The sequence below is a fragment of the Vombatus ursinus genome, unplaced genomic scaffold (genome assembly GCF_900497805.2).
Source record: "Vombatus ursinus unplaced genomic scaffold, bare-nosed wombat genome assembly UNPS02014789.1, whole genome shotgun sequence".
In the NCBI taxonomy this organism is placed as follows: domain Eukaryota; kingdom Metazoa; phylum Chordata; class Mammalia; order Diprotodontia; family Vombatidae; genus Vombatus; species Vombatus ursinus.
Window position 1 is genome coordinate 19330394 of NW_020954567.1, and position 9351 is coordinate 19339744.

At 37.3% G+C, this 9351-nt stretch overlaps 1 protein-coding gene across 1 annotated transcript in view; it reads right to left on the minus strand.

Annotated features, from left to right (window-relative positions):
* TOR1AIP2 (torsin 1A interacting protein 2) overlaps positions 1-7490 on the minus strand; it is a 15241-nt gene extending 7751 nt beyond the window's left edge. Inside the window, exons 1-3 of the mRNA XM_027868568.1 lie at positions 7336-7490; positions 1546-1704; positions 1-220 (exon numbers count right to left, since the gene is read on the minus strand). The exon at positions 1-220 is cut by the window's left edge and continues 287 nt beyond it. Coding sequence (XP_027724369.1) covers positions 1-220; positions 1546-1579 — 254 coding nt within the window. The 5' untranslated portion in view covers positions 1580-1704; positions 7336-7490. The remainder of the gene's footprint in view (positions 221-1545; positions 1705-7335) is intronic.
* Between the last annotated feature and the right edge of the window lie 1861 nt (positions 7491-9351).

The following is a 9351-nucleotide window of genomic DNA, read 5'->3' on the forward strand; positions in this document are numbered from 1 at the left end:
TCTGGAGAGTTCTCTTTATCTGTTTCACCAGCACTTGCAGATTTATTTTCTGCATCCAGGCTTTGTGACCCTATTGTTTCTACATCCATGAGGGCATCCTTAAGTCCAGAAACAGGATATCCGATAGGGGTTTCTTCAATGGCACTTGATACTGTGATAGCCTCCTGAGCCTGAGGAATCATTGTTGGTTCTTTTTCCAGATTCTCTTTCATTTGACATTCTGTTTAGAAAAAAATTCACAATTCAGTCAGTCATGACTGAAAATATCCTTCTGCCTTTTAAAAATTGGTTTCTATTATAAATTCTCCACTTTCCCTCCCACTAAAGATGTTTTCTTTTACCTAAATATCATGCTTACATTATTGTCATTCCACTTTTGTTTGGCAGAGCCATATTTTCTTTACTTGACCTGGATTCTACTCCTGATTCTCTTGGCTACGCTACCAGACGAGCTTTCACCTTATCTTGCCAGGGTCCAGTATCCACAGCCTTTCCTGGCCCGCTCTATATCATCCCTCCTTCTCCACTTGGACCTTTTATCTCCACCTCCTTCTCATTAGTAACCTAGATTCTACCCCTAGGTACCCCCTGCCCAGTTCTTGCTCCCTTTCACGTATTATCTTCTCCCATAAGAATGTAAGCTCCTCAAGGGTACAGACTATGTTGCTTGCTCGTATTTTTATCCCCCAGATTTAACACATAGTAAGCACTTAATAAGTGACCTATATTGTTTTTATCCTGGAAAGACTCTTCTCCTATTTATTATATATCTACTGACAGGCTGGAACGTTTGAATTGAGTTCTGCTGTTAAAATGATCAGAGGCCACCAAATATACAAAATTCCAATGCCCTTTATTAGACTTTACAAACTTTGTCCTGTTGGCCTCTCCACCATTCCTTTTAATGCCTCTATCATTTCTGAATTTCATCATCATTATCCACAATTATAGATAACCAATTTGGGTATGTCTTCTTACAGTCTTTGGAAACAAAAGCTGAGTGAGAGAGTGAGAGAATGTGTGTGAGAGAAAGAAAGAAAGAGAGAGAGAGAGAGAAATAGTATATGTATCTCTATCTTATATTCTGATAAAATGCTTAGTTTTCTTTTTGTTTTCCCGGAACCTGAGATTTATCAGTATAGGGAACTCCTGATGTAAATGTTCCCTCCACCAATGAAGATGTACATTTTCTGTAATGTATAATATTAGAGAATTGCCTGAGGCACCAAGAGTGACTAGCTACTAGGTACAACTACCATGTGTCAGAGGCAGGACTTAACCCTAAGTGTTCATGACTCCAAGGTTGGCCTTCTATCTGCTACACCACACATTATCTATCATGTACTTACCATCATTCTAATGTTCAGCATAACTTAAATAACAGTAGTCATAGCCAATTAACCTGTACCAAACTGGAGATACTAACCCAATTATTTTTGTTTAAAAAGATGCTTAATGGACAGTGATTTTCTGTCTTAATGAATCCTGTTTCCTAGAATACCGACCATGAGCCTCAGATTTCAGTACTGCAAAGACTGGACATACCTTCTTGAGGATTTCTATATCCACTGTCAGTCATTTTTGTGCCCTCTCTCTTCTGAATGTGATGTTAGTCAGTTTTACTCCCTGGTTTTCCTTATGATGATATCTTGCTTTCTTCTATTTGCTTCAGAAACAGCTCTCTCAATCTCAATAAGTTCATACCTTGTAATGGGGAGAAAATTTGGAACTCAAAATCTTGTGGAAGTGAATGTTGAAAACTAAAAATTAATTAATTAAAAATTTTTAAAAAAAAATAAGTTAATGCCTCCCTGGAGTCAGAGACCAAGACTCAGAGTAATTTAAGGCAAACACAAAAATATAATTGATTAATGCAAACACCAAAATAATTTACTGAATGAGTTTCTATGCACATGACGGTAAAAAACAATCAGTTGTAGTAAAATATTTACATTCCTTATGCCTAGAATACCCTTGCTCCTCATCTGTTTTACTTCCTTTTGAAACAATATCTATCCTTTAAAGCCCTGCTTAAATGCCATCCCCTCCATGAAACCTTCACTAATCCCTCCTACTCTCCTAGATGAAAGTAATTTCCCCTTACTGCTGAAGTCTCTTAGCACTCTGAATTTTTCATATTTATTCTGTTTTATGGCTATTTGCAAACATATTTTTTCTCTTCTACTGGAGACAGAGGTAGTAGTGTATTATTTATCTCTGTACTTCTGTATCTTCTTTAATGCCTAGTAAATAGGCATAATGTGAAAATAATTAGTTAATTATGAAGTTTTTAGTTCTTTAAAAGATTTCTTTCCACTATGAAACAATTTTGGGGAAAAACAAAAACCATCCAGTTATTATGAGGATGAAATTCATGGTCCTGAGATCATAAATACAATTAATAATAACCACATCAATGCCAACTATTCTAAATGTTAGAATCTATTACCTTTCTTTGTCAAAGATGGTGGACCATGTTGTAAGCCTCTTTTTCAGAGAAGTCATACACTCATGATGAAAAATACTATCCACCTCCAGGGAGGGAACTGATGAACTCTGAGTACATATTTAAGCATATTTTTCCCCACTTTATTTTCCTTGCCTTTTTTGGTTGTTGTTGCAACATGGCTAACATGAAAATGTTTTGCATGGAGAAATACCATCCCAGGCCAAGATGGTGGAGTAAAAGCAGTGACTTGCTTGAGTTTTCCCCAAACTCCTCCAAATACCTATAAAAAAATGGCTCTAAACAAATTCTAAAGCAGCAGAACCCACAAAAAGACAGAGCGAAACAAATTTCCAGCCCAAGACAGCTTGGTTGATCGGAAAGGTATATTGCGCTGGGCTGGGAGAGGAGCGCAGTTCAGCATGGACACGCAGGCCACGGCAACCCTGAAGCAGGCCTCAGAGGGCTGAATTGCAGGCAACTGTGGTGGTTTCCAGAACCCATGAACGCGCAAAGACAACTTAGCAGGTCAGTGGGAAAAGTCTGTGTCTGTGGTGAGAGAGAGAGAAGCAGGTGGTCTCAGCTCCAGTCCTGGAGCTTGGCCAGGGCAGCAGCTGCCTCCTGAGTTTCCAGCCCAAAGAGTGAGGGGGAATCAAATGGCTGATCAGAGGGGGATTGCAGGGATCTCTCTGCTGGTGCAGATTCTCTTACTTTGCCCGTGCTTGGATCCGGGTCACAGCTCTGGGTGGCGGTCGTGGGGTGAAGAGGAGCACTGGTGTGGTAGAGCTTGTAGTGGCTGTGGAGAGGAAACCCTCCTCACAGTTCCAAGACAGAAAAGAGTGCTCATAGACCACAGCACAGGCCAGGAAAGGAGTAAGCACCTCGCCCTTGATCAGAAGCACCTTGGAAGAACTGAAAATTTATAGGTCCCTAGAAGTACTTCTGAAAATAGCTGCACAAAACCCCTGAAGCTTGGGACAGTATACTCTCCACACTGGAAACAGACTCCTACCTTAACAAAGAGTTTATAACTCAAGTAATTGGCCAGGATCATGAGCAAGCAGCGGAAAAAGAGTCAGACCATATTATCTTACTTTGATGACAAAGAAGATCAAAACATACAACCAGAAGAAGACAACGAAGCCAAAGCTCCTACATCCAAAGCCTCCAAGAAAAATATGAATTGGTCCCAGGCCATGGAAGAGCTCAAAAAGGATTTTGAGAAGCAAGTAAGAGAAGTAGAGGAAAAACTGAGAGTGATGCTAAAGGAGACCCAAAACAATACTGAAAAAAATAACACCTTAAAAAAATAGACTAACCCAAATGGCAAAAGAGGTCCAAAAAGCCAATGAGGAGAAGAATGCCCTTAAAAGCAAAATTGGCCAAATGGAAAAGGAAGTCCAAAAGCTTACTGAAGAAAATACTTCTTTAAAAATTAGGATGGAGAAATTGGAAGATAGGGACAATTTGAGAAATCAAGGCACTGTAACACTAATCCAAAGGAATGAAAAAAATAGAAGAGAATGTGAAATATCTCATTGGAAAAACAAGTGACCTGGAAAATAGATCCAGGAGAGAGAACTTAAAAATTATTGGACTATCTGAAAGCCATGATCAAAAAAAGAGCCTAGACATCATCTTTCAAGAAATTATCAAGGAGAACTGCCCTGATATTTTAGAACCAGAGGGCAAAATAGAAATTGAAAGAATCCACCAATCACCTCCTGAAAGAGATACCCAAAGGAAAACTCCTAGGAATATTGTAGCCAAATTCCAGAATTCCCAGGTCAAGGAGAAGATATTGCAAGCAGCCAGAAGGAAATAATTCAAGTATCATGGAAACACAATCAGGATAACACAAGATTCAGCAGCTTCTACATTAAAGGTCTAGAGGGCATGGAGTATGATATTCCAGAGGGCAAAGGAGTTAGTAATACAACCCAGAATCACCTACCCAGCAAAACTGAGTATAATCCTTCAGAGTAAAAATCAGTCATTCAATGAAATAGGGGACTTTCAAGCAATATGGAAAAGACCAGAGCTGAATAGAAAATTTGACCTTCAAATACAAGACTCAAGTGAAACATGGAGAGGTAAACAGGAAAGAGAAATCATAAGAGACTTATTAAGGTTGAACTGTTTACATTCCTGCAGGGAAAGATGATATTTGTAACTCATGAGTCCTTTGTCAGTATTAGGGTAATGGGAGGGAAAAAATTTTATGTTTGTATAGATAGAAAGATAGAGGGCACAGGGTGAGTTGAAGATGAAGGGGTGATATCTGGAAAATAAAATTAAGGGGTGGGAGAAGATTATACTGGGAGAAGGAGAAAGGGAGTAGAATGAGGTAAAATATCTCACATGAAACATGCAAGAAAAGGCTTTTACAGTGGAGGGGAAATGGGGGAAAGTGAGAGGGAATGAGTGAATCTTATTTTCATAGATTTGGCTTAAGAAGGGAATAACATACACAATGAGGTATGGAAATCTAACTTACCCTACAGGAAAATAAGGGAGAAGGGGACAAGCGAGTAGGGGGTTGATAGAGGGGAGGGCAGATTGAGGGAGGGGATAGTCAAAAGCAAACACTTCTGAGGAGGGACAGGGTCAAAAGAAAGAATAGAATAAATGGGGGAAAGGACAGGATGAAGGGAAATATACTTAGTTTTTCACAACAGGACTACTATGGAAGTGTTTTACATGACTACACATCTATAACCTGTATCGAGATGCTTGCCTTTTCAATGGCGGTGGGTGGGGAGGGAGAAAGGGAGAAAATTTGTAACCCAAAGTTTTAAAAACACATGTTAAAAATTAAAAAAAAAACACTTAAAAAAAGAAACACTATCCCACTCTAAAAAGTGGGAAAAAAAAAAAGAAAATGTTTTGCATGACTTCACATGTATGGGGTATCATATTGCTTGCCTTCTCAATGGATAGGAGTGTGAGAGAAGAGAGAATTTGGAACTCAAATTTTTAAAATTAATATATATAAAATAAATGTACACATATACATATATGTGTGTATATGTATAGGTATGTGTGTACTTATTTCCTATGGTATATTTAATTTTCAAGGCTTTCCTAGTTCATATTTTGACAACTACTCCAAGGCAGTATGGTGTAACAGAAAGAGCACTCCATTTGGAATCTGAAACTTAGGTTCAAATCCTGACTGCCACTTTATTATCTGTGTGGCAACTTGTACCATAGGTTCTTACTCCAAGGCCAATGCTCTTTCTACCCTACTGCCAATTACAGAGCAAAGCTCCTCAGGCCATTGCTATTATCTCTACATTACAGACAAAGTTAATTAAATAAAGAATCTATGACTCACATAACCAAAGGTTACAGGACAAATGTACGGCATAACTGGTCATCCAATTCAGATCTACCTACTACCATACCAGAGTGTGTGCTTCACTGTAAACATTTTATACTATGTCTGGTAACTTTGTTTCTTCAAAATGTGAATGACACATCAAAAAACCCCAAAGAACTGGGTTACTGAGGTTTAAAAAAAATTTTTTTTAATCTTCCACTATTAGGTAATTTAATTTTTATTACTCCAGTAGGTAATATGTACTAATAAAATTATCCAATGGGCAATATTTACCAATAAGGTATATAAAAAAGGGTTAGGTTAGAGGCTTCAAACTTAATTTTAAGGAAATTGGGAAAATAAGTTAATATTATTATTGTTATGATTATTATTTTGTTAACATAAGAATTGAAACAACATATAAGATGTATGGCCAGGTGTGAGGATCCATTTTAGTTAACAATTAACAAATAACAATAAATTAAAAATATAAAGTTTTGAGAGAATGCTGGCCTCTAAGACTGGGGTTCAAGTCCTGCCTCTTACATATACAGGCTCTATGACTTTGGGCAAGTCACTTAACCAAGCCAATAAGCTACCAATAAGATGTACTGCAGGTCTGATCTGCTTTGATAGGAAGAGTTCCTCATTGAGAACTGATACAGATGATAGTTAGGTCTGGCCAAAAAAAAAAAAATAGTAGGGGGCAGCTAGGTGATGCAGTGGATAGAGCACCAGCCCTGGAGTCAGAAGGACCTGAGTTCAAATGTGGCCTCAGACCAAACACTTGGTACTTACTAGCTGTGTGACCCTGGGCAAGTCACTTTACCCCAATTGCTTAAAAAAAAAAGTTTCACAATTCAGTAAACAGAAAGAGTTACAATAGGTTTGATGGGAATAAATTCAATTCAACAAATCTACTATACTAGGAGGAGGGCAGGGTTAGTTTCATTTTCATCTATCTCCACAGCTTTGCACAGTGCTTGTCACATAGTAGATAATTAATACTTATTGATTGACTGATAGAACGCAGTCATTCTAAATATCACGTGTAAGGAAGGAGGACAAGGTAACTTTATGTGATTTGGAGACAAAACAAGGTATTGCACATTAATATTACATACCCAAAATGTTAGATGCTTTGGAGAACCTACGTGTCCATAATTCTTCAAACTTTGCTCTTTCTGGTTTTAGAGAAGTTCATCATAAGGTTCTGTCTTCAACTCTGCACTATTCTTAATTTTACTACATAGCTAAACTAAGTAACGATTTCAACCAGACCCAGGAGCTAGGTTTCCAGCTCACTCTCTAAAACCTATGAAAATTCCCTTTTCCACCTCTCCACCAAAACACAAAATAATGCATTCTTCCTTATTTGGTAACTTTTTTGAGGGGAGAGGGGAGCTGGGGTTGGTAAAACAGCAATAGTGAAAAGCAAGCATTCTGGAAACTGAAACAACGTAGTGTTGAATGTTAATTTTAATCACATAATTGTTAGAGCTGGGACTTTAAAGATCAATTAATCTAACCCCTTTATGTTCCAGAAGAAGAAATTGAGTTTACTTACTCATAGATTCTTGATGAGAGAAAAAGCGTTCTTAATAGTGGATTTTAAAAGAATCAAAGCCCACTTCAATAATGAAATTCCAAAGGCATGAAACTTTTTAGTTTTCAATCCGGACTGGAAAAACAGGTAGCTACACACACCCGTGGCCTCAAGTCCTTCCCCGGTCAACGTGACAGTGAACTTTGCCCCAAGGAAAAGGCCTCCAGTGGAATGCTGGGAGTAGTAGTTTTTTCCACTCTTCCTATAAGGAAGATTATGTAACTACAAGTTAAGACTATTAACAACACGTACTTGCCTCATTTTGTTTATTAAGCAGCACTTTAAAAATTCTTATTTTCAGAAAATTATGAATATTCTAAAGATATGCTCCCATCTTCTGCTGGCATTCGATAGTTGTCATTAGTCCCTTTAACAACTAGGCAATACTCAGACAAGTCCCATCACTTCTCTCAGCCTGAGCTTCCTCAGTTCTAGAATAATAATAGCATTTACCTCAGAGGGATGCTATGAGAATCAAGAGAGTTTACATGTATAACGTGTGTAAAGTGCTTTGCAAATCTTAAAGCATTACATAAATGATAGCTATTATTAATTCTTTACCTTCCAACCTATAAAGTAGGTACTCTAAATTATTCTGGTAACTTTAAATGTACAGAATCACAGAATTTCGGAGGTGGAGGAGCCCAATCCAAACACGAAAAAGGACCCCTTGAAAACCTCCAATGAAGGTAGTACCCATTACATTCTGAAAAAGCCCATGCCACTTTTGGATAGCTTGAATTATGAGGAAAATTTTCCTTATGTAAAGACCCAATTTTCCCATATATATATATTTTTTTAACCTACTAATCTTAGTTCTTCCCTTGAAGCCAAGCAAAAGGAATATAACCCTCTTCCAGGTGACAATCCTTTAAATACTTGAACACAGCTGTAACATTCCTCTCCCTGTTTACCCTCAAGTCTTCTCTTCTCCAGGATAAACAACCCCATGTCCTTTGACTGCTTGTCAGACTTGCCAGTTGGAGGACCATGCACAAGTCATCTGCCCTTGGGAGCCTTCACCTCTATATCCACAAAACGGAGATAACAACACCTGCACTGAACTACTCATGTCAGTGCTGTTGTGAAGAAAGCCCTTTATGAACCTCAAAGCAGTATATACACATTATGACAGTAACAACAACCAAGAACATATAACATCCATAAGGAAAGGGAGGGTATCTAGAAGGAAAAGGTGGTCAAGACTGTCTAGATCCTTCATAGTGGTATAGGTAATTAGGTAAGGTAAGTAATTAGCACTGGAGTAAAAGGTTATATTAGGCACTTTGGTGGTCACTAGTATTTTTTTGAGACAGCAATTTCAGTCAGACTGATTGGGTCAGAAATTCAAGTAACAAAAGTACAGGTAATTAAGGAACTTAGGGCATTGGAAATAAAGAGCTTTTTTGAGAAATGTTAGTAAATCAGCAAGCCAGAAAGCTAAGTTCCTTTTTGACAGAGTTAATAATCTGTTTGATTTGAGGGATGCTATCAATAATAGTTCACTTAATTGTTGCAAAGAATTCAATAAAGTATATAATGTTATTCATGTAAAATAAATAAAGGATCAATCTGAAATGAAAAAGAAAAAAAGGCAGAAGGCTAAGACTGACAGCTCAGTTCATCTTTCACTTAAAAGTTTGGAGTTACTATATCACCAAGAAAAGATGTAAGAGATACCCCATTTAAAATAAGTACAGATTGCATAAAATACCTGAGATTATACCTGCCAAGAGAAACTGAAGAACTATATAAACATAATTATAAAACATTTTATACAAATAAAGTCAGATTTAAATAATTGGAGGAATATTAATTGTTCATTTGTGGTCAGAGTCAATATTAAAAAAATGACAATTCTACATAATCTATTTATTCAATGCCATCCCAATTAAATTACCAAAAAAGTATTTTATTGAGCTAGAAAAAAATAATAAAATTCACTTGGAAGAAGAAAAGGTCAAGAATATCAAAGGA